Consider the following 24752-nt stretch of genomic DNA (forward strand, 5'->3'; position numbering starts at 1 on the left):
TGCAACTTTGAAACACCTGAGCCCTGCTGAGTGACTCGCGGCTCCCCTGAAAATCGTAAGACCTCCGATATCTTGCTTGAGCCCTGCTGAGTGACTCGCGGCTCCCTGACTCTCCTGGTCCAGCTGGACCCTAAAAGATTGCCTCGTATCTTCTGGCTCGAGGATTGAGAGCTGTGCGCTGGATACTCAACGATATTGACACTGATCCTATAAGACTGTCCTGCTACCCCTACCCTACTGAGACTCTTTGAGCCCTTGCTCTATTTTTACTACCTGCTTTCGCTGATCATAAAGATCCCTTGAATCACGAGATAAAGAAATGTTCTTAAGAAACTACGGTGTGGTGTCTCCTTGTCGTGTGGCGCTTGTATGGTGTGTACGATCCTAGATTCGAGACTCTCCCCCTGAGAAGTCTCCCGCCAGTGCTCGTCTTCGTACCTAGGGAGGTGGGTCCCAGGGTGGTCAGGTACACTTCCTGCCCTCCCCTGAGGTCGCCTTCTAACAAGGAGGAAAAGCGGCCAGTAATTTCAAATCGATATATCCACAATTGAGTAGTTCCATGTGCTGTTAAGGGCAAACTTTCGATAAATCCAATTATTGCCGTTAAACCACATTTCCCAGTACACCCAGCGCCTGACTACTTATTTCCGCCGGCGCTGACATGACACGTCACATTCGTAAAACAATGACGGAAGCGATGGCGAAGGGAGTGCAGTAACATTTGTGGTAAGCTCCATTCAAAATTCTAACGCAGTAATGCCCCAACACCTATAAAGCAGATTGGAGGGCTAACATAAAACATGTTGTTTAAAGCCAAACCGAGCAATTTGAAGTCGGAGCAGTGAGGGCAACGCAAGGACGCAATTGAACGCGGCCCAAGTACACAAACGCTGGATAAAAGTGAAGGTATGTTGAATAATTTATGGCAACTAATGCGCACGAATGCGAATCCCATTGCCATCAGAGCGAAACAGTTATACTGTATTAATTATTTTGGATAGGTACACAGCAAATACAGCTCTGGGAGCAGGTTGAACGTACAGCATTTGATATAGTTCACATCTTCTGGATATTATAAAGTAAGTGCTATTGTGCTTATATAGGACGTCCGTTACAAACGTTTCACTAGTACAACTACCAAGACACGACAAATTTTTTTTGGTTTCTTTTCTTTTTTCTTAGAATCACACAAATAGTCCAGTTCTTTGGGAATTCCACTGTTGTGGTTTCTTTTGGAATAGATAAGTGAAGGCTGAAGTTCTCCACGAGTGTGAGTGTAAGGCAATCTTAGTTGGATTAAGGTCAAACTATAAGTTTTTTCTTTTGTCTCCACAGTGGTGTTTGGTCCTGATGAGAACCCTGTCATCAAGGGGGTTTGAAATGCATGGACCTCTGTTGTTGCTTACTACCAAACAATTGTCATTTGAAACAAACTTTTGGTTTTTTGGTGCACAGTGAATATAATTCTTTATTTAAAATCAAAATTGTTGTGAACATTTTATTCCGTGCATCACGAAAAATAGAATTAACTATTGCTTTGTTTGGTTGTTGGTAGGGTCATTCCACAGGTCAGGCAGTGGTTGTGAACCCTTTAGGTCACACGCGGGGAGCCATCGGAATGCTGTTCCCTCCGATGTGAAGTAACCCCCACCACTTATGCCCATGACGTGAGGCGGATTGTAGTTTCACATCCCTATCACCTGGGAATTCCAGATCTAACCGGTATTAAGAACCGTGAGTTAAGTAACAACTTAAGACGACGCTAAGGTCAGGGTGCGCCTTAGAGAGTGCATACCGCCCAGTGTCCAGTTTGTTTTTTGGTCCTGATGAAAGCTCTGCCGATTTGGCCTTCAAGAGCAGAAACATGTCGACCTATTGATTTGGACAATTCGACTCAAATTTAAGGTCCACATTGTCCTTCTCATCTTAAATTTTAGATGCTCACACTGATCTTCATTAAAGTCTGGTTTGGATCAGTGTCCGCACCTTTTTAACTTTATCACGTTCACCTTTTTTCACTGGTTTTTATTCAATCCAGCTCCACTGCAACTGCAGGTGTCGCAGCACACCAGACAGGTCTTTTACCTGTCCGGTGAAAACTACCCAATGATGAAGCATGTCACCCAATAGTTGGGTGAGTGAGGGTAATATATATAAAATTATTATTTTTTCCACGTTTCACTTCACTTTAAATCCTTTTTTCAATTTATTTAGTCACTCCTCTGTTGTTAGTAACATTCCACAGGTCGTAATAGAGTTATATTGGCCCAAAGGACTGTTGTGGTGTATGGTGAATGTAGTGATTGAATGAAGATAGAGTGAATGAGAAAGTTTGATTGTAATTGGTGTGTAAGTAGATTGAAGTAAGATGTGTTATTGAAAAAAACGTTATTATATATTTGATGTTTTGTATGTATTAGTATGTTTCCCTTGTGATATATGTAAATAAAGAATCAATTTGTGATATTGAAATAAAGGTTATTGAAGAGCTTATGGTTGCATAGTTTGAGAGTCTTTGCACAATTTATTGTTTTGAATTTCCATCAGTACTGGCATTATGGTTGTTGGTTTGGCTTAGTTGTGATAAGCATTCCAAGTTCTAAAGTTGTTGTCTCTGGAGTTCCTCACCAGAGCAGTTATGCTGTTGTTGTTTTCCTTCAAGATTAAATCCTATTTTTATAGTACATGCGTTCAAGATTTCATTTTTGGATATTACAAATAGTTGGTCCCATTTTGAGACCATTGATGTTTATTGCACTTTGTGCAGTAGTTTTGATTGTGAGTGTAAAGGTGTACAGGAGATGTAAGGCAAAGAAAGGAATTTCTCGAAGAAGGGAAAATGTCAATTTGGAAAGGAAACATAATGAATACTATAACGAAATAAAGCGTTTGGAAGAGTTTAAACAAAAATCAATTGCTACAACAAGGCCCTAAAATCAAGTGATATGATTAAGAGATTATGTGATGGCTTGATATGCCATAAGAGAAGGGATTGTAGCAGCATCATTTTGATTCCATACTGAAATATTGTAGGAGTGGGTTATAATCATGAGTAGTCAGCACTCAAAAATGTTCAGTGAGATTTATGTTACTAATAGAATATGGAGTACCGTTTATTTAAAATGTTCCATATGTACCAGATAAGATTTATAAATTGTGTGTTAGGAAATGTGACTAATAGTGACATTTTATGTACAAATTCATTAATATATTAAAGAGGGAACCTAAGTCCATAACATGATTTGTTGTGAAACTAATGAGATGAAATGCATGTGCAAACTAATCTTTAGAGATTCATACTTAAGCTGACATTATATTCACCTGAGAGAGAGAGATAGTGTGTGTGTATATATATTTATTTATTTAAAGTTTTGTATAGCGCAAACATGACACTGGCGGGTATCAGAGCGCTTTACACACAGGTTGAGGCAGCCAAAGGCAGATATCTGCAGGAACAAAGTAAAGCATTTGTCTTCCTCAACTTGTGTGTAAAGTGCTCTGATACCTACCAGGGTCATGTTTGCACTATACGAATCTTTAAATAAGTAAATAAATATATATCCGGAACAAAGTTAAAAGGTAAAGCAATATACATTGAGAGCATTAATGACATCATGGCGAGTGACAATGGGCCATAGTAGATGTTAGGTAATAGCTTAGGCAGCTAAGCAAGATCGTAGGGAAGAGGAGAAAAGCTTCTAGCTCTGCACTGTATTCATTATTCGGGCTTTAACTTCCCTTTTGAAGGCAAATGTAGAATGAATCAGTCTTGTTTCCACGGGTAGGGAGTTCCAAATAATCTGGATAATGCCAGAGAATGTATGGTTGTATGTTTTCAGTTTTTTTAATTGCTTTGGCTTAAGCAGCAGTGTGCTGGTGTTCCTTGAGGGCCGGGTGCTACCAGAGAGTTCGAGCTTATTTGCCATGTAGATTGGGGTATTGAAGAGTAGTGCTCTATGGGTCATACACACAATTTTTAGCTGGATCCTAGCCTTAAATGGAAGCCAGTTGAGCGATTTCTGATCCGGCGAGAGTGGTTGGTTTTCTTGGAACCAGTGATGAGTCTAGTTGCAGCATTTAGAGATGCTCTGATGTGGGCTAAACTAAGTTTCGGCAGTCCGCATACAGTATCACTGCTGTATTCAAGTCTGGAAATAACTAGTGCTTGCACCAATGATTTGAAGTCCTCTTGGGGAAGGTAGAGTTTGAGTTTTCTTAGTATGCTCAGCTGGAAGTTCACTCCTTTGGTAGATGCTCTGATGTGATATTGCATGTTAAGGTTCTTATCTAGCACAACCCCCAGTGATTTTATGTGCAGTTGAGAGCAGTGAGGTTACTTAGATATTTCACAATAGTGGGGGTTTGCCTGGTGGGTGAAATGAGGAGGAATTCTGTTTTAAGGGCGTTTATATATGGATTTGCGATTGTGTGCGCCCTCTAAGGCAGCGAGAAAGACCATCTGGTTGAGGATAAATGTTTAAATGTGCCCAAGCTCTGTCAGTAGCGTCATCAAGTCAGGTGACCTGCTTAACAAAAGGGAACTTGGTGCTTATGCCCACAGTCCAGTTAACAAAAGCACAGTGGTCTCTGTGCTCTTCTTTATGCCAATGTGGGTCTAAGACCCACAAGCCTACTTGGGAAAATTATGTTTTGAAATGTGTGTCTTTAGGTTAATGGCTGAAATTTTAAAGTGTTGGAGTAGGAACTAAAAGGTAAGCTATACATAATTATTACCTTGTTATCCTTAATAGAATTGAACATTTTTGCTTCAAAAGCTGGGAAATTTTAGATCCTCCAAAATTAAGTAAATCAGGCTGCAGTAAGCCATTCCCTAGAAAGTTAAGAAAAACTCTTGCCTCGACTTTTAGATGCCCTCCCCAGCTCTTCCATTAGATGTTTTGTGATTCTCAGTCAAACACATACTTCATAAGCAGTTGGGTCTCTCACTCAAAACCCCCAATAAATGAAACTACCAATTATATGCATCAGGTCACCCCTATTTAAGCTGCTCGTCGCCTGCCTACCCTTGCAATAATGTACCTTTGTCTCCCACTTTAATATATTTACTTCCCCATGTTACGTTGCAGAGCAATTGTAATATTTATCATTCCTTCCACTTCAAAAAAACAGAGAACGGTTTTAGGGTTTGTAGCCATCCTTCGTGACTACTTTAAAATATATTTTTTTAAACTAGAATGAAATACTCCACAAATAAACATACTTTGCAAGATACTGCTGTGCAACACAAACAAGGAGCCGACAAAAGTAAACTTCGACTTTGATGCAAATTAAAAGCACCGCCAATCAATTACGGCGGTGCACTCTCCGGGCACTACTGATTGTTGTCGAAGGAGACGTAAATGAAGGGAAACTATGTTCGGTTTACGGATGCCCAGAATGCACCTCGGTAGATACCGGTTCCCGCGAATTCAGTTCAAAGAAGGGGAAAGGAGCGCGATCGGTGAGCGCGCGCATCACACCAACCAAACTTCCCAGAAGCGGCTCGTCAGCATGACTGTGTCTTTAGCCAATGGATTGAGAGCATCCGACAGCTCTCTCGCTGGATTGCTTAGCGTCACCAAGAGGGGGCGGTGCGTGCCGAAGGTGGGCGGTCGGGGGGGGAGAGGCTGAAAGAGACTGGTGTGTGTTGTCTGTGCAGAGAGAGTGGGGGGGGTTCTCGCATGGAGTTTTGCCTGATGGATCCGGGCGTAAACGCCTTTGATTCCCTATTTATGGGTTTCTGTTATATGTAGAAATATTTTTTATTTAACATAGTCTTGGACAAAGAGCGGCCTCCGCCCTCCCTCCTGACACCACCCGCCTCTATATTTTTAAGTACACCTACGAAGATATTTTTTTTATCCCGCATATTTACATTTTTTATTAAATAAAAGCACGGAAAATAAATTTAGCAAATTTCGGTGGCATCACTGGTCGGGTTCCGGAGGCGGAGGGGCGGATGGCACCTCATAAGCATGGCGGCAGCGGCTCGGGTCCCGGTTCTGGAGGTTTTAGCGGCGGGTCTTCCTCGGGCGGTAAATCGGGCAGTGGGTCCGGGTACTCCCCAGCGGTCGCTGCCTCTGCCACGGTGCTGCCGGTGAAGAAGCCGAAGATGGAGCAGCTTCAAGCCGACCATGAGCTCTTCCTTCAGGCCTTCGAGAGTGAGTGCACCGAGCAATATTTTGCCCTGAACGGGATCTGAGTCCAGGGGGTCTCTCGCGGCCCAGGTTCCTCTGAGAACAGCAGTGGGCCATTGAGGGCTTCTTACATGGCGTGGATAGATTCTTGAGCACGTGTACGTGTTATTACATGCGTGTATGTTGGTGACGATTGTGTCCATAAATAAGCATATGCAGCATTAAGGATGATACTCGTACACTTATAACTTGCCATGCGTACCTCTGTGAATGACTGACTACCTTTATGACGTGATTTGGCACCTGGGCGTGAGTGTAGCATACCTTTCGTCTCTGCAAAGACCTGTATGCCCACTTCAAATGTGAAATTGCAAAATATGTGAGACATGCATCATAGAAGCTTAATCTGTTTTCGAATGTACATGTATACATACTACTTGCAAACATTCTAATCGCCAATCAAGGTCTTGGTTTGATATTTGTTTTGGGGGTCGGGGGGATGGGATAGAGCTTCATAATCTTGGTATAAATGTGTATTTGATCAGCTCGTCCTATTACTGATCTGAATTGTTCAATCAGTGTTTGTCAAAGAAGTTTCCAAAACACCCCTTGGAAGAATTATGAAATGCATATGTTACTGTGATGTTGCACGTGTTTCTCAACTCGCATGATTTTCAATTGATACAAATCACCTGAAACCTTCGTTGCATTTGCATCCTGTCTTCATTTTTCTGTACACCGCCAACGACGCGATTAACGCTAAAATGTCGGCTTGTTTAAAGTAGTAGATAGTGGGTGACACACGTATTGTTGGTGGATACCATGTCTCGCTTGAATCTTGCCACTATTTAAATTGCAAATTTTTGATTTATTTGGTGGAAAAGTCTAAGTTCTCGTAGTATTGCGTTCTTCAATACTATATTTGTCAGGAGCAGTTAACAGGTGCCACAATGTTGATATTTTTGCAGTTTACATGCAGTACTTAATCAACACTTGATATTACTTCTAAAGTTGTTCTTAAATCCATCACTTGTCGCATCAGAAGCTTCAAAGTGCCTGGTGCAGAAATGGCAGCATCTTATCATTTCCGTTTAAGCTTCTGCCACACGTTCGCCTGCTGTCACTGAGAATCATGTTCTATTAATGTACACGTCTAGAGGTAAAAGGACTCGGAAGCAGTTGTGCATAATGCGGAAAGGAAGGTGCACCCCAAATCGAGTCGTGTTTTTCGGTAAGGGTCGACTTTGACGGGGTGCTCTATTACACATCATGTTATCCCCATGCCTTCTTAGGCGCTGGAAGTAGGGATGCTACAACAATCCTTAAATAACCACTCTGGGGTTCAGAAGGTGAATGAGCAATAAAGAGGCCTTAATTTGTAATCTTTGTTTTATTTACGGTGTGTTACCAGACAAAGGTCAAATGTCGGCCTACATCTTGCGGCTTATTCTTTTAACATAGGGATTGGTGTTATTTTTGTTTCTCTGACTGCAACAGTAGAGGATTTTGTAAAGTGAACTATCTGACTATTTAACTAATACAAACAGTGTGAATGGGAAAGATGTAGGTTGTCAGTTATTTATTTTTTAGCCCATTTAAATACCTGTGCCCATTATACATCAAGTTAAAGCTCAAATGAAGCATTTAAAAAAAATAAATCTTCAGATGGTCACATATTGTATCGGGATTAAACAAATCAAGACACTACATGGTGATGTGGACATTGTAAATATTTGCAGAAAACTGATTTCTACACACAATTGTTTGTGATAAGTGGTTCTGTCAGTACAACAGTATGTTGGTGAAAATTTAGTGTGCATTTCAATGGAAAATGTGCTGACTGTAAATGACAGTGCGCAGCTACACCACGCTTTAGAGATGTAATCCCAACAGTGTGCTCTAAAATTCACCACCGTCTACATACCACACATATACCACTCCTGCTAAATGGCAGTGGCTCATGTGCTATATTTGTTCTTAGTGTGATGCTTTAATTGTTCACAATTCCTATGACTTCAGTGATGTAACATTGAGTTCATCATCCCCACTTTAAAAAATGTGCCATTGCCAATAGAACACATGCTCAGCTGAATTAGAAGATGCCATTTTCTGCAAGTAACTTTCTTCCAATGCTTCCCATAAGAATGTTTGTTCTCTTTTCTTTGCTATGATAGCAACATTATCATTTTTTAAGTTGTGAATCCTAACTGACTTCTTTGGTTGTTAAGGAAAGGGCATCTTTTTAATACATTTGTGTACTGTATTTGACTTTGTCCACTAAACATATTTGCAAGAGCTGATGGATTCTCAATGGGTTATATTTTTATTTTATAAAATTCTTTACAGTAATAATCATGGGGACCAACAAACTGGTGTTTTGATAAGTAGGAATGCAAACTTTTATGCAAAATTTGGTTTGCATCTCTACTGCTCATAGGTAGTTCATACTAAGGACACCACAAGTGATGCAGAGATTTGACTGTTGGTTGAATAAGAAATATGCAAGCTTACACAATAACATTAAAAAGTACCCGAAGCATTGTAAATGGTAGATGCTCTGCTTTACTCTTGCACTGAGTATGTATGTCATATTCCAAACCAATGAGATCCTTAATTTGTTGTTTAAATTAAAAGTTTCCATAGTTCGGAATCCACCACCAATGCATTCTGCTGTTGAAATCATGCTCTGTATCAAAGGTTATTTCTGTGAAATACCTGTACATCTTCTGCTGGTTGTGGTGGTAAAATAAGTTTATCAGCGGCTCATAGTATATTTTTACATAATTTTTATGATTTTCCTCTTTTACCAATTCTGTTATTACTTTGGGACATATCTACCATTCCTGTGTTGTCATAACGCTTTGGACCGTTCCTAAACCATGGTTTTCTGGTTTTATCGATTCCAGGGTCATTGTTGTGACTAGTGTTTTCTATCTTTGCATTTCAGTGTTGATTGACTTGAATGGTTATTATGTGTCTGACCTAAAGTGTTCATTCATTTCTGAAGCTTGCATTTAGTTTGATGGAAAAACCGCTGTACAGTGCCTATGATTTTGCAGGATGTATTCAGGTTCGTTCATGAGCTCTACGACACCGGTTGTTAACCGTAAGACTTAAGGGCACTCCCAGTGAATGACTACTGGACATTGGGGACCCCCACATAAACAATTTCGAAGAATTGAAACTGAAAAAAATTGTGGAAACAAGTTTACATCCAAGAAATACATATTATGAAATATTTAAAGACCTACAAATGTGGAAATTTAAATGGGAAGTTTGGAGCGTTTCAAAATTTGTCTTTATTTCTAAAAGACAAAGCACTTTGATGGGCTCTAGCATCTTGATTTGCCTTTTTATCCTAATGTATGCTTTTTTTCGGTGCATACTAGTATTTTAATTGAGGTTACCAGTTTTTCATACTATTGTTTGTTCTACTTAAGTTGCTCCCACACGTTATGTTAAGCATACCAAATTAATATTTAGCTTCCAATGTTAAATATCTTCACATTTTCAGAACGTTTAAAAATATGTAATTTTACATTCATTTTCTTTGTAAATTTATACTTGATCTGCTAATATAGTCTGTGTAAAAGAGTTTGGGTGGCTGGTGGCTCTGTTGCTTCTTTTGGGAAACTCCCTAGTGAAGTAACAGTTGACACTTACGGGGTCACGGTTGACCTATAGGGGAGTTGTGTAATTTATTTTATCAACTCTTGTATTGCTTTTTTATACCTCCTTGTAGTGCCAATTAAGTTGCAGTTCTGTTAATACTTTATGTTGGTTGATGAGGTCAGATCTAGTTGTTTGTGAGATGTGAAGGGCTTCAAATTGCTTTGAGGGAGTCCTATAGTAGAGCGTTAAAAATTGACAAGTGTAGGGGAAAAAAACGAGTGATAGATTTTCCGCTTACATTTGATCCTTATGCCAAATTTGGAGATTCCGTTTTGGCGATGTGTGTTAAGTATAGATCTAGAATATGTCTGCAGGTGTTTAATTGTCTTTCCATTGAAATACGTGTTTAAAAAAAAAAATTAAGTGAAGTTCAAACACCAGTTTTAGAGTGGATTAAAAAAACTTTGCTATTAACAATGTCCGCCCCCCCTTTTGTGGCACCTTTTAAAGGATTTGACCTCCTATGATGTCAGCATTTGCAGGAGTACGTTTTCACTGACAAACACTCACTTTTGTCCCTTGAAAGTACTACAACCCCAAGCTCTCATTAGTGGCACTCCAGAACAGCGCATTTCCTAGTTATTTCCAAGTGGGGTTTGTTTGCTTTTGATGCTGACATATTTTTGGACCAAAACAAGTTGACTAGTTTGGCAACTTTGTACTTATCACTTTGAATGGTATAGACAGTTACAAAAAATAGGGTCATGTACCGTACTGTGTGGTAGAAAAGCAACATTTTCTGTGATCGTTCCTTCAGAGATCCTTATCTAGAGACTACAGTGTCACAGTAAAATGTTATACCATGAAAGTTTTTGAGAGAATCTTTTAGCCTGAAACATAAGTTCAGTCCAGCACCGAAGGCCAACATTCATTATTTGCTCACAAAGCAACTTTTAAAGTGACACTCCCTTAGATTTGGCACAGGTTTTGGTGCTTGTATGATGTTGATGGAAAAAGTGATTACTGTGATCACTTGCCTTTCTCTTAGTCTTTTCAGTTGAAAACTCTTGATTTAAGATAGGTGCAGGGGCAAAGGTGTAAATAAACAACTATTGGCAAATCTGCTAGGTCTCGCTTTGTGACTGCCAGTGAAGGCCTATTTGCTTTGCCAATGCTTTTTGCTGACACTGTTGATTGGTAAAATGGGGGAGAGCAGCAGGTGCAGCAGTGATGTACATGTGTTATGATGCTATGACAACCTAGCGTGATGACGTACCCCTGCATGTCACTGTGCACAATGGCATAATACGCCTGACAATTTTTTTTTTATCTTTAAAATTCCTGTATACTAGACAACTATCCTGGATCAGCAAATAAATAAATGCGTGCTAATTGAGAACAGAGCAACTCGGAAGCAATTTTTAAAGCACTTAAAAAAACAAAAAAGAACACACCCCGTTTGAAGGAGCAATGAAGGAGCTTGTGGGGGAAGAAATCCACTCAGGCGAGAATACTTGGGAGTAAAGTGGTTGTGCAGCAGCTTGAGATGGGGAAGGATGAGATATGAAAATAAAGTAAATAAATAAAAGCAAGAATAAGGCAGGCAAATGTGCGTGGGGAAAGCAACGGACACATTTGGAGGGAGCAATACAGAGCACATGGGAAGCATTATACGAGGAAAAGTGCAAGAATATTACATTCACTACTATGCACTGCTAATAAAAAAAGTAGTTTCCCAACGTGCAAGCAGTGGAAGGGCACCAGTTATCCATTCCGAACAATAAATGGCGAGAAAAAATGCCCTACAGGTGGAACCAAATGAAAAGGGAGGAACCTATTTGAATGATAATTAGAGGCTTGATATAGACTTGGAGACCATCCAATTAAGATCAAGGGCCTGAACCAAAGTCTACCACCTGTATGTAATTTAATACATTATGGACAATAGGTATTTCACAGCGATCACCTAAAGCATGACTGTAGGAGAAACCTAAATGTTGTCATTTTTTGATCAGACTTCTTTAAAATGTGGGATAAGTTATACTAAAATTGACGGAGACAGAACAAAATACCAGTGATGATCAATGTCGCCAGCGCAAGAAAGCATGGTCACCTCGGGTAAATAATATAACCGGTGCAAATACGTACCGAGTAAATTGATTTTCTCCCTGTTTGGAGCCTTATTTGGTATGTCTGCATTGTTTCATGGTTGTTGGGGGACTTGCAGTGACTTAAAGAAAAGGACAATGTCCTTTAGTTTGTGTGCACATCAGGCCTAGGCTCATTGACCTCAAATAATACAACTGCGCTTTATATTCTTGAAATGAGGTCCGTGTTAAGCTGGTTTGATAAGATGTCCTTGGAAGGACTTGCCTACTTTTTGGGTCTGGCTTGATAATGCTTCTTTCTCTTTTACTCATTTGATCAACTGAACGATCTTGAAGAAACAATGCGTAAACAGAGGCTAACGTCCATCTTTAAAGGATTTGATTGGGCATTATTTGTGTGTTTCCGCTGAAAAGAGTGATTATGATTTTCAATAGAATAGCCCTGGTTTGGTTATGGTAACAATCCACGGATCTGGGCTGTAGGCCTGGTTGATTCCATCTAAAAGTTATGTCAGATGACTTAGATCTGATCAGTTTATTATGATCAAGTTATAATGGGAGGAGGCCGTAAATTATTTGAGAAAGTGTACCATAAAGGCAGTAGGCCTTTATGGGGGTGGATTATTGTGCACTGTTAAAATCTGAGACCTGTAGTTTCTCACATGGATTTCAGCAGATTAGTCAGTCTAAAAATGAAGATATTGCTTCTAATCAGAGCCACTGGACTAAAAGCGAGGATTCAAATTGTGCTGCAGTGCAAAGCAGCACTTTTTGTCTTTTTCACATGTTAACATTGCCTTGCCACAGATTTCACCTCCTTCATAACCGTTTTAACACTAGAATGCAACAAAGGGCAATTGAAAGGTGACCAGTCAACTTCTGCAAAGGATCTTTCTACATGGCAACATGTTGCCCCATTTTAATGTAACCATTTGATCCAGAAGCAAAAACATATATATTTTTTTCTATGTATGGTCTGTTATGTTCTTTTGTTTTCAAAATCCAATAAAAACATTAAAAAATCATTTTTGTAAAATCTGCAAAATATGCAGCAGATGGTGGAATATGTCAGTTTAATAATTTTGCAAACCAATTCTACAGCTGTGGAGTAACTTAATTCCAGTGCTTATAACGGATAGATATTCGGTTAAAGCAAATCCCAGTCAAATACAGTAGAAAGGAGCTTTTCATTGTGTAACCCTGTGACAAATACAGTAGGAATGGGGACTCATTGTCAACTCTGACAAATATTGTTGGAATGGGTTTTACATTGTACTGCTTGTCAAAAAACATATAGTGGCATTACATTGTGCGCCCTTTATTAAATGCAATAGGAAGATGTTTTACTTTAAAAACACTGACAAATGCCAAAGGAAGAAGTTTTAGTACAGAAATCCCTTTGAGGATTTGGCTTTAGTAAATGTTTGGTTTATCGAGGATGACTTGATGATGATCATGTATGTCCGTGTATACTTTAGATCTGTTAGATGGGACAACGGACACAGGGTCATATTTCTGTTCATGTTTAAATTGAACAGATTTACCTACTGTATTGATTTTTAAATGTCACCTTTTCAATAGGACTCATTTTAGATTGTGAATAACTAAAATCTGTTGACTTATTTAAGGCTTTTGATTTCCATTAGTCCTATACAGGACCAACGCTAATTTTTATGATTAGATCTTGCTGGTGCATGAATTCTCACATTGTACCCCTTATATATTGTACGCAGGTGTCACTTTCAGGGTTAGTTGAACCTCAGTGATGTTTCTTTAGGCTACATAATTTGAATTCTGCTTAATCTGCAAGGGTTCTATAGTTGGGGTTCCAATTTCTAATTCAATCCAAAATCTTGTTAATATTTGTCACTTTGTAGTTTTTAGTTATGCATGAAAAAAATTCTTTTGAAAGAAAAGCATTAGTTGAACACACTTGTTGTTTATTATTTTGCGTGTTGCTCATTTCAGAGTTAATAGCCTACAACAACTCCCCTAGTCAACCTTGGAATACTCCATTTTATGTTTAAAGTATTTTATTGAAGCAGAGTAAGGTAGGAAACAACAGGGCAAGAAAAAGAAAAACCACAGGTGCCCCACAATCAATGCGTACAATACAGTTGATACATCAAAGCAGTTATGTCTCTTCAGTAAGCCCCATCCAGCTTGGGAACACAGCTTGTGCGCCTGTGGTTAAAGATAAAAAAGAGGGGGGGAGGGGGGTAGGGGAAGAGGGATGGGGGGAAGGGAGGGGAAAAAGGGGAGAAAAAAGGGGGGGGGGAGGGGAAAGGGGTGGTGAAACAACCCTGCTCCACAACCTACCTAACCAACAAAACCCCCCAACTACCGCACCCCAACCCACCCCCTGTACTGTGCCAATGACCATCTGCTCTCCCCTCATATCGACCCTCCAGTTGACTCCGCTACTCAATGCCAACTCCGACCAATCAAACAGGCGGATCCGGTGGCGGCGTCAGCCGTAACAACCTGAGATATCTAGGACAGGTGATCTCCCTAAACTCAGAACACAACAGGTTATGGAAGGGCGCCCACAGCTCCTCAAAAGCATCTGTATCCCCCAGGGCCACTAAGGACATCTTTTCCATGCCAAGGACATGCCACAATCTATGCAGCCAGCCGACAACAGTGGGGAGTGTGGTGGAGCGCCAGTGTATGAGAATGTTTTGCACCGCTGACCCTAGAGCTATCGCAATCTGTCTACCCCTTCTAGACCTGAGGGGATACATCAACCCATTCGGCAAACCCAGTAGAACATAGGCAGGGAACCGCGGCAGCTCTATCTCAAAACATTTGTCCACCTCACCCAGGACCTCCTCCCAATAAGAAGCCAAAAGGGGGCAGTCCCACAGTATGTGTGTAAGCGTGCCAGTTTGGCCACAGTTACGCCAGCACGTCCCCGGAATTGACCTATCCATCTCATGTAATTTCTCGGGAGTGCGGTACCAGTAGGTCGAAATTTTTGTGAAGGTCTCCGTGAGCCCCGTTTGGTAGGCCGAGTGACGTGAGCGATAGGAGATATGGTCCCATTCCGTGTGGCTCAACACTCGTCCGAGCTCCCGTTCCCAACGCTCCCGACCGGGGTTGTGAATGTGAAAGGGGGGGGCTGCAGCATTTTATACAAATCTGAGATTAGTTTGGCGTCCGACGTGCGAGTGATTAACCAGCGCTCATACACCGTGATCTCCCGGTCCGCCTTTTCGCGCACTTGGGGTTGTAATGCCCAGTGGCGCGCCTGCATGTATCTCATACGCTCCGTCTCTGGGAAGCCGTAGTCCCGCTGCAAGTCCTGGAAGGGGATGACACCCTCAGGGCCGTATAGGTGATACAAAGTGCAACAGCGGGTTGCCCGCCAGCGCTCGTAAGCACCAGGCTCCGTTCCCGGACCGAAGTCCGGATTGCCAATTAACGGCGTAAAGGGAGAAGGAAAAGTAGTAAGCTCATGCCTAACGGCCACTGAGTCCCACGCCCGAAGCGGGACGAGAGATGCGTAAAGGTTAGGGGGTCGATGAGCCCGCTTCAAGAATGGGACCTCCTGTAGCGTCCTGCCCGCCACCGCCTGGTCCTGGAACAGCCAGTGTTTGTCTGACTCCCACCGGCTCCATTCCACCAGATAGCGGAGTTGGGCGGCCTGGAAGTATTTCCGTAAATCTGGTATCCCTAACCCCCCAGATTCGGGCGCCAGCGTAACGATGTTCCTCTTAATCCGCGGTCTACGGCCCTGCCACACAAACCGCGCAATGGCCGATTGAGTCTCCGCGAGCCACCCTGTGGGGGGCTGGAGCGGCAACGCCCTAAACAGGTATAGTACCTGAGGCAGGAGGGTCATCTTCACTGCGGCCACCCTACCTAGCAGCGACAACGTGCCCATATCCCACCGACCCAGTTCCTCTCTGATTTTCGTGCTCAAAGCCGCATAATTGGCCGTGACCATCGCCGGAAGGGAGGGCGCCAACAGGATCCCTAAATACGGAATCCGGTCCCTGGACCAGCTCAGAGGATAAAGCCTCTGCAGTTCCGCCCTAGTGGCGCTGGTGAGCGAAATGTCGAGGGCAGCTGATTTCCCGAGGTTCACCTTAAAGCCCGCCACCGCGACGAAGAGGTCCAATTCCGCAATGCAAGCCGGCAGCGACCTCCGCGGGTCATCGAGCGTCAGAATGACGTCATCTGCATACAAGCTAATCGCGTGATGAAATTCGCCCATCTTGACTCCGACGATATCGGGGTTCTGCCGAACCCTTTGAGCAAACAGCTCCATATAAAGAGCAAAGAGCACAGGGGAAAGTGGGCACCCCTGTCGCGTGCCCCGTTCTATGGGAAAGGGCCGGGAGCTGCCTCCGTTCACTCGGACCACCGCGGACGGGAACCGGTAGCAGTTGAAAATCAGATGACGGAACTTCTCGCCTATCCCGAACTTGCCCAAGACCCTCTCTAGGTAGGGCCAATGCACCCTGTCAAACGCCTTCTCCGCGTCTATGGAAAGGAGCATCCTTTCCCCGGGAATCCTGGAGGCCTTCTCAAGAATATGAGTCACTCTCTTCGTGTTGTCCACTGTCTGCCTGCCAGGCACAAAGCCCGCTTGATCGGAATCGACCATGCCCGGGAGATGAAGGGCCAAGCGTGCTGCTAATATGCTGGTGAACACTTTTAAGTCCGTGTTCAGCAGCGAAATAGGATGATAGGACCCACAGGCAGTCCTGTCCTTGCCTGGTTTCGGGATCACTGAGACTGTGGCCTGAAGAAATTCGGGGGGGATGGCACCCGGTTCCGCGAATGTGTTGAAAAGGCGGGTCAACAGAGGCGCCAGCTCCTGACAGAAGGTCTTATAAAACAGAGGGATGAAGCCATCCGGTCCCGGGGCCTTGCCCGGTTTGAGCCGGGAGATCGCCGTGACCACCTCCTCGATACGGATCTCGCGTTCCAGATACTGGGCCTGATCCGGCGTTAACGACTGGAGCGGCACCGACTCCAGATATTCCGCCTCCGCCTGGGCGGAGGGGGCCTCGCCAGTGTAGAGGTCTGCGTAGAAGCCACGGAAAACGTCCGCTATTTGCTCATCTGCCGTGACAGAACCTCCGGCCGGGTCAACCAGCTCCTTCACTCGGTGCTGTTGGTGCTGCACCCTGAGCTTATTGGCCAGGAGCCGCCCGCATCGGTCGCCACCGGTATAATACTTGTGCTTCAGACGAAGCATCGCGTACTCCGCCCGGTCCGTGTCCAGGGCAGACAAGAGTTTCCTGGCGGCTTTCAGCTGCCTCCAGACTTTGGGGGCTCCCGTTCTATGATGAACCTGCTCCAGCTCCCGCACCTGCCGGGTAAGCTCGTCCCTTTTGAGCTGTCGATCTTTGTTCTCCGCCGAGGAGATAGCAATAAATTCGCCCCGGAGCACAGCCTTCAGGGCTGCCCACTGCGTCGCGCGAGAGGTGTCGTCATTGTCGTTTAAACGTTGGAATTCCGCGATGGCCGCGCAAATCTGGTCGACCGTCTGTGCAATAGCGTGTCCCGGAGCCGCCAGACCCCCCTCGGCCGAGCCACCGGGGGCAGATTGAAAGTACCCTCCACCGGCGCATGATCGGAAAGAGAGAGGACCCCCATGTCAGCGTTCGAGGCTAAAACGAGCATCGGACCCGACACAAGTAGATGGTCCAATCGCGCATAGGACTTGTGTACGTGTGAGAAGTAGGAGTATGCGCGGGTGGTAGGGTGGAGGTGGCGCCACATGTCATGCAAGTCCAGCTCCTCAAGTCGAGTGCGAACCGAGCCCGAGAGCTCACCCAACTGGTGGCGCCGTTGCACAGACCTGTCCAGAGCCGCGTCGAAAACTAGATTCAAATCTCCTCCCAACACAATGTGCCTATCAGAGGTGGACGCCACGTCCTCCAGTGCCCTGTGCAAGAATTGATCCTGGTGGTCATTGGGGCCGTAGATAGAGCCTACAGTCAGCACCAAGCCTCCTACCCTAATCCTGTATGCCAAGAGCCTCCCTTTCTGTTCCGCCACCTTATGTAAGATCTCCCCCCTGAACCCCTTGGAGAACAGAAGTGCCACCCCTGCCGTTTTAGAAGCGCTGGAGGAGAAAAGCTGCGTGGGGAATTTGGGGGTACGCATTCTGGGACAGTCTTTAGCCAGCAGATTGGTCTCTTGTAGCAGGCAGACATCAGCCTGGGAGTTCTCCAGCAGAGACAATACCGCCCGCCTTTTAACCGGATTATTCAACCTTTTCACATTCAGAGTAACAACTTTAAGAGCCAACAAGGAGGGGAATCATTGAAACGCACATAGATAGGCAGGGCCCAGCGAGCGAACATGGAGGCCATCTCACGAAACCTCAGCGCACAGCAAACACAGACATGCCTACGGCACAGTACAGTCCCAAAACCCCACAACTAGAGGAACCCCTCCCTCCCCTTGGAACTTCACACACCCGACTCCGCACCCTTCCCAACCTCCAGTCCCCTTGCAAACCCCCAAACTCAAAACACCCCCCCTGCCGTTCCCATTCCCGCTCCCCGCTTCTCAAACTGTACAAAGAAGTCATTGTCCCAGTCTGGTCCGTATCGGACAAGGCCGCGGAAAGTCAATCTAGTGGACGTCCAGCCACCACCACCTGCACTCGCCATCCTGCCCCACTCACCCCCAGAACCCCCGCACCTGCAATAAGAAAAGGCTAATGCAGACTCCCCCCGGAGTAAGTTCAGGCCGTCAGGGCCACTTCACCAGTCGCCGCCGCTCTGGAGGCCTCCTGAATGGCGGCCGACATGTCCGCCCGAATCGTGGGCGAGTCCGGTCGCTCCGGCGGTGGGGATCGCCTCTCCCCAGCCTGCTGCCAACCGTCCCGGGTGCTTCGTCTGCGGCGCGACGCCGGGGTGTCCGTATCAGATGCAGTGATGCCCAACACCGCGCAGACATCCTGGAGGGACCGGAGCTGGTGCAATATTCCGTTCCACCTAAAAATCAGGCGGAAAGGGTGCCCCCAAGAGTACTGCGTCCCCTGCTCCCGGAGGAAGTCCGTGGCGATTTTAAAGGATTTTCTCTTCTGCAGTGTGACCGTAGATAAATCCTGATATAGGGCCACCGGGTGGTCTCGGAATCGGAAAGGCTGCTGCCTCCGCGCCTCGCGGAAGATTCTCTCCTTCAGGGGGAAGTCCGGCAGGGAGGCCAGGATGTCTGGGGGGGTGGGGGGGGGTGCTGTAGCCCTGCGGGGGCGGCCCACCCGGTGCGCCCTGTCGATGCGGACTTGAAAGTCTTCAGACTCCCCTAAAATTGCACGGAAGAGGGCCTCCAGGTATGCGGTCACGTCTTCACCCTCCTCGCCCGACGGGACGCCACGGACCCTGATGTTGTTCCGCCTGGACCGATTTTCGAGGTCCTCGGCGTGGGCCTGCAGCTCAATCTGTTGCTCCCGCAGCCGCAGGACCTCTTGCTGCAGGTGGGTGATCTCCTCGTCCCTGGAGTGACCAGCTTCCTCCACGGTGTTGACCCGCTCCCCCAGGGAGTCCACCTCTCTCCGTACCTCGCGGACCTCCCCGGCCACCTCCTGTTTCAAAGTTTGAAAATCCTCCCGCAAGGAGCTGAACAGCGACTCTAGGAATGATTGTGTCACCGGGGGCTCTCCGCCATCAGCGACCCTGGACGGGGCCGGAGAGGTCGTGGCGGTTTGGTTCCCTCCGCTGCGTAGGGCACCACGCCCCAACATGTCCGGCAAAGTCCGATCGCCCCTCCTCTGTCCCCTAGCGTTCGACATCCTGGCGGCACAGGAGGCAACGATGGCCGTCGCTCGGCAAAGAGATCACCAGGGTCAGGGCAGCTATACACCGGCCAGGAAGCACCGCCACACAGAGATCCCGAGCAAGGCCGAGCAGCCGGGCCGGAGTTCACAAAATGGCCGCCTGTTACAGTCAATGGGCCAACGCCCAGGGAGTCGCAGGGCCAGCGGAGAGAAACACAGCCGGAGGGCAGGCTCGCGGGCCAGGGGCAGTCGGGGCCGGCACTCCTGGTGGAATATCTGCTCCGGGGGCGCAACACCACTCCTCCACAACCGGGGTTGGGCCGGAACGGCCACACGAGGCGAGTACTCTCAAGCCCTGGACTTGCGTAGCAGCCGGGTGCCGGCTCCGCCTCCGTCGACCTTCTCCGTTCAGCTCCGTTCTCGTCGACCTCCGCCGGTCGGCTCCGCTCCGCTAGCGAAGTCCCCCTCGGCACCCACTCTGGCACCGCGGCACAAGCACTTCAGCGGGTCACTCACAGGCAGCAGAGCACACAGTCGAGACCCCAAGCCCGGAGGTCTCGCGGCCTCCGGATCGCACACAAGCCGCCCAGCGGGCTCCGCCCCAGGCTTTCTCGGTAAAAATCGCACCTCCGGCGGGGCAATCAAGGCTCAACGATCACTCCACACCACCACCGGGGTCTCCAGGCTCAGTCAGCGCTTGATCCGGGGGGAATCAGCGGTTACGAGCGGTGCAGGGTTTCAGGGGCCCGGGAGCTCTCGGCAAGTGCGACCTCTCAGCCCTCCATCTTGGCCACGCCCCGAATACTCCATTTTATTACCCAGAGAGTCAGGCTTTACATTGTGAACTCTTTTACAGATGCAAGATGATATTATTTTACCTATAGATTTCTGGCAACTGCAACCCCTCCGTGACCTTTTGTAAACCATAGGGCGGGACTATACATTGTTGTAACACTGACACACCTTCTGACACAGATCTCTAGTTCAGTTAATTTTAGCAGGCTCTTTTGGTTTTTGTAAATATGTAACTTTGGTTAGTGTTGTGAGTTTGAACGAATGGCACCTTTTTGAAAATAAAATCACAGGACCTCATTTAAAGAGAAATATAATGCAAATTTTGTATAGTTATTTGATGTTTATTTAACCCCCTTAGTTTATATTCATGCATTTGTTGTTTTTTACCTATGCTATTGCTACTTAATTTCCGATACAGTAAGTTGGTGGTAATTTTAACTTTCTGCTAAACTTCAGAAATATCTCAATTGAGATGTGACCAGTAACATTTTGAAATTGAGTGCACTTAAACAGAAATGTACCTGCGTTTGCATTTCACTGGCTTTTGGCTCTCTATCTGATAATATAACAAAAAATGTTGATGTTCCTGTCAGTGCTGTTATTAACACCTGCCTCGCATGTCAACTTGCTAACTGCTAAATGTTACTCCTTCTGAAGAGCTAAAAAAGAATTCTTCCTAGTTGTATGGAGAAGGTTGGTGATCCAGCCTGGCTAACTCGTACCGTTTGAATTATAGGAATGCAATTTTGCTTGATATGCCTAAACATATTGCCTGCCATGTCAAGATTCTGCATAATGCAGCTGCCACCTAATGTTAATTAATCTTACACATTTTACCTCAGTGCACCTCTTAAATTCCAGTTGTACATCCTTTGTAGGTTACAGGTGGACTGGTATCGTTTTAAGACACTTTGCATGGTGCACAACATACTTGCTGGCATATGTACTGAGTATCAAGGCTCAAGATTTCAGTCCTACGTGTCCTCGTGTGCTTTTTTTAATCGAAAAAATTAAGTCCTCATATGCGACAATCCAAAAAAAGGTATTTCTTTCGGTGTGTTCTGGGTTTACAGAGCTGGATATATACCCTTTAAACCAGTTAGGTATTCCCTTGCCTGGATACACCTACTTTCGACCTTTTATCTCAGGAGCCGAGGATATCCTCGCGTATCTCCCTTTGGATTTGGGTGTCTTAATCCTTGGACTATTTCAGTGCTCTATTACCTGCCTAGATTTTAGTCAAAACTAGAAAGGGGTTTTCAAAGACAGGCTTTCTTTTTGGAGGCGTTTATACAATCTAACCTGCCAAATCGTCTGGCTGTCCATAACCAAGCTGCACAAGATGGTGGACTACTAGAAATCCAAATTTCTGCTCTAACAACTTCTTGTTCTTCCCAGAAAAGCTATAATTGTCTAAGATCTCTAAAATAATCAAAGATAGGCTTACCTCAATGTTATTTTTCAGTATGTCTGTTAATATCTTACCAACGTTCAGCCAGTAGGCATTCACACCAGACATTGCCAAAACATATGGATGTCATCCGCTTTTTGTAGACCATATTTCGGGCAGGATCTTATTTCCCTTCCTATTCTGGACAGCTTCTTTGGGGACCAGTAGACCATGTGCAGGGTAAATAAGTGTTTTTTTCTTTAAAGGAGCATATTTGACAATCAAGCAGAATGTGTTCATAGATACTTGCCACAAAGTTGTCAGGTCAGCATCTGGAGGGGCCTCTTAACACTTATCCTCCAATGGCTCCAGATAGGAGTCTTCCTGTTGGACTAACATCCAGTACCATTTATCTGTTTCTTTCTTCTATGCAGGTTTATCATGTAAAGCTATTTCCCACTCATTTCTGACTTTTACTGGTGTTTGACTTTGGGCCCAGCTTGTTAGTTGCAGGTATTTGAATCTGGATAATTTTTTTTCTGATATAGTCCCATGAAATGTAATTCTGCTCATCCATTAATTGGCCCCATTTTTCAATCTCTGAGTCTAAAAGTGGTGTAGATAAGGAATCTTCTAGACACAAAGGGGCCCCACGTGATTTCCAAATGGGGACCAAGTAATTATAGTAGGGTGACTTCAAGATTCTCCTAACCTGAATCCAGAGTCTACATTCCACGCTCAAAACCTTCAGACGAATTTTTTTGAAAATTTGGGATGCCCGTATTTAAACAAGAAGTGGTTATCTTGTTCTGCTAAGTCACTAACTAATGCTCCAAAACACGGTTGACAGTCCTTGACGCGTTTAGTTAAAAGAACTCTAAAGTTTTTTTAACTGGAAAGCCCAGCAATGTAGCAGAAAGTCCGGCAAGGAAAGCCCTCCGTCTACTCTTTTTTAACAGATTCTTGGGTTCTTGTTAGCCCATATAAAGCTTGTCAGGTCTCCTTGTAACTTCTTAAACCATTTTAGGTCAAAGTGAAGTGGTAGGGAATTAAATATAAAAGTACATTTAGGCAAGATCATCATTTTTATCAGGTTAACCCTTCCAATAATCGATAATGGTAAGGTAACCCATGTTTGCAGAAGCTTTTTAGTTTCTTTCATAAGTTTAAAAAAAATTATCTGCACTGTTATCGCCAGAGATTTGGCTACCTGAACTCCTAAGTACCTTCTCTTTTCTCATGTTTTTTTAAAAGTAGAGTCAAGTTGTATATTCCCTGCCATGATTTCAGTTTTTTCTTACTTTACCTGATACCCTGCTATCTTACCGAAGTCTTTTAATAGACTCCTTTTCATTGAAAATGATTCTGTAGGGTTTTGTGTATATTTTATAAAGTCGTCAGCATAAAGCGCATCTTTCTTAACCCAACCTTGATGTTGAAAGGGCAGGATCTGACTTTATTTCCTGATCCTCCTAGCTAAGGGCTCAATATAGAGGTTGATCATCAAAGGGGATAAGGGACAGCCCTGCGCCCTTACCAATTCTTAACTGTTGTGTAAGTATGCCATTAATTAAAATCCTTGCATAAGGAAGTGTGTACATATTTTTTATAGCACTTATAAAGTTACTCCCTAATCCATTGTGGAATAAAACAGTATATAGAAAGGGCCAGCTGACTCTGTCAAATGCTTTAGCTGCATCGACAGTTAGGATAACTAAGGGAACATTTCTATCTGTAGCCAAGTCTATGACGCTTAAAAGATCATGTGTTAGATCGCTTAGCTGCCTGCCTTTCATAAAGCCTTTTTGGGAAGTTCCTATTAGCTCTCCCAATATTCTATCTAACCTTTTTAGCTATTATGCTCGTGAATATTTTGTAGTTGTTATTGGGCGGTAGAACTCACATTTTTTAGGATTTTTGTGAGATTTTAATATAAAGGTTATTGTGGCCGCATTCCAAGATTCTGGTACTTCTTGCATATTTATGTATACACAATTGAGTAATGCGGTTAGTGAGTGAGTAATTTCCTCTGCCAAGACTATTTCGCTGGGTATCCCATTGGGTCCAGGCGATTTCCCATTTTTTAAGTTTCTTATTGCTAATGCTATCTCCAAGTGTAATGGGGTTATTAAGTAGAGATGCCTTATCTAATGAAAATGTTGGAAGAGGATCACCTAGTAGTCCATTAATTAACTGTTCATTTGAGAGAGAGATCTCTTCCTTCTACGGATTTTGAAAAAAATGCACAAAAGCAGTCCGTATATCATTATCCTCAGTATAACTCAAATCTTACCCTTCCAAGGTAATTTATTTTATTGATTTTCTAACTAGATCTCCCCTAGTTTTCCATGCCAATAACCTCTCACACCCCTCGCCATACTCATAATGTGCCAATTTTCTAGCAAACCACTTTTTCTTAACCATGCCTTCCAAATGTTCCTTAAGCTCTTTCTTCCCCTCATTAATTTGTGTTTGAATCTCATTCACCACTGCTGGGTCGCCTGCAACATAAAGATCTCTATGCCAAGAATGTATGTTATTTTCTATCATTTCAATTGTTTTTGCTATTTTCTTTCTTCCTATGTACAGCATAACTTGTTATTCTACCTCTAATGTAGGCATCCCATATAACACGTTGTGAGGAAGACCCAGCATTCAATTCAAAATAATCTAACGCGTCTAGTTTCAATTTTTTTTGTATTTCCGTTTCTCCTATTAGAGACCTATCCGTTGTCCATCTAGATTCAGGACGCTGTTGTTATTTGAAAATCTCTAAACTAACTGTGGCGTGGTCTGATACATCAGCAGGATGATGGAAGACTGCTTTGACCTGATTATTCAATCTTAGGTCAGTGAGATAGTAGTCTATGAGTGATGCATGGCCATATTTTTTATTTTGATGTGTAAACTCCTCGTGCTTAGTTCATAATCTTGTTCACTCTTGATTGTGCTCATTTTCCATTGCA

General features: G+C 44.2%; 1 protein-coding gene across 1 annotated transcript in view; it reads left to right on the plus strand.

Moving 5' to 3' along the window:
* The first annotated feature begins 5580 nt into the window (after positions 1–5580).
* The window catches only part of SUZ12 (SUZ12 polycomb repressive complex 2 subunit), a 910103-nt gene continuing 890931 nt past the window's right edge, over positions 5581–24752 (plus strand). The window contains exon 1 of the mRNA XM_086930882.1: positions 5581–6161. Coding sequence (XP_086787008.1) covers positions 5960–6161 — 202 coding nt within the window. The 5' untranslated portion in view covers positions 5581–5959. The remainder of the gene's footprint in view (positions 6162–24752) is intronic.

This window comes from Lissotriton vulgaris, chromosome 7 (genome assembly GCF_964263255.1).
Source record: "Lissotriton vulgaris chromosome 7, aLisVul1.2, whole genome shotgun sequence".
Classification (NCBI taxonomy): domain Eukaryota; kingdom Metazoa; phylum Chordata; class Amphibia; order Caudata; family Salamandridae; genus Lissotriton; species Lissotriton vulgaris.